Below are 1,001 nucleotides of genomic sequence, written 5' to 3'. Positions count from 1 at the left end.
TGTGTGTGTGTGTGTGTGTGTGTCTGTGTGTGTCTGTGTGTGTGTGTGTGTGTGTGTATATATATATATATATATATATATATATATATATGATTATCTTTCTTTTTAGGGGATGTTTCTAAAACTTTACCAAGATGCCTTAACCAAATTCTCTAAGTCTAAGTCGTCTTCCTGTGAGAACTCCAAAGCTCAACTCACTCTGACAATGGTAAGACTGTTTTTTACCGTTATTTTGTTTTGTTGAAGATTCTGAGTAAATTCTTCTCTTGGTTTCAGTCGTTGGACTGTGGCCATGCTGTAGCATTGCATTATAAAGCTTTCTACTTTGTTATATAGATCGCAGTATATTATTTCAATCTTCTGGTTATTTTATTGATATCTATTTGTCCTGTTGCTAAGTTACATTTTCATGTAAAAGATTACAACTCTATGTAGCATTATACACACACAAACCCGTGTGTGTGTGTGTGTGTGTGTGTGCAAGTATGTATGTGTGTGTTTGCAGATAATAAATATTCAGGCCAATTCCCCAGTTTGGCAATAACATGTACTCTTTCTTCTCCTTGAGACCCTAGAAAAATGTCAATGGAGCTGTCCCTCTTCCCCACATTAAACCATTAAAACAAAATCAAAAATCAATAAATAAATGATGGGATTCTGGCCCCTCACATTGTTTCATAGTTGGGATTGAAAAGTTTATATTTCTAATCGTAGAATTCATAATAAAGTCTTTTTTTTTTTTTGCAGATTTCTGATGTTATTAATTGTCTGGAACAAGAGATTTGTTTAATTGAACAGTTTAAGCCTTCGTTTGAGTAAGTTGGATTGTGGTGGTCTTTTTATTAAGAAATAGCAGAACTGTTAAAGGAATCAGATCAAATAGAAAACCTGAACGACTGATGTGATGGTTGATTCTCTTTCTCAATCAGTTGGGGTTAATAGATTATTATATTTTGAGGTAATGCTGACCAAATCTTGAAATGGGTGTTAAATGTAAATAT

The 1,001-nt window shown here is 33.3% G+C and overlaps 1 protein-coding gene across 2 annotated transcripts in view; it reads left to right on the top strand.

Annotated features, from left to right (window-relative positions):
* The window catches only part of LOC106875541 (uncharacterized), a 16,643-nt gene that overhangs the window by 13,996 nt on the left and 1,646 nt on the right, over positions 1-1,001 (top strand). The window contains exons 14-15 of one of the 2 annotated variants that reach the window (XM_014923738.2): positions 110-208; positions 748-815. In XM_014923738.2, coding sequence (XP_014779224.2) covers positions 110-208; positions 748-815 — 167 coding nt within the window. Of the gene's footprint in view, positions 1-109; positions 209-747; positions 816-1,001 lie in introns of those variants that run through there. The other variant, XR_001410134.2, reaches the window with a different exon arrangement.

Source organism: Octopus bimaculoides, chromosome 14 (assembly GCF_001194135.2).
Source record: "Octopus bimaculoides isolate UCB-OBI-ISO-001 chromosome 14, ASM119413v2, whole genome shotgun sequence".
Taxonomy (NCBI): Eukaryota; Metazoa; Mollusca; class Cephalopoda; order Octopoda; family Octopodidae; genus Octopus; species Octopus bimaculoides.
This window is presented reverse-complemented; position numbering and strand designations above follow the sequence as displayed.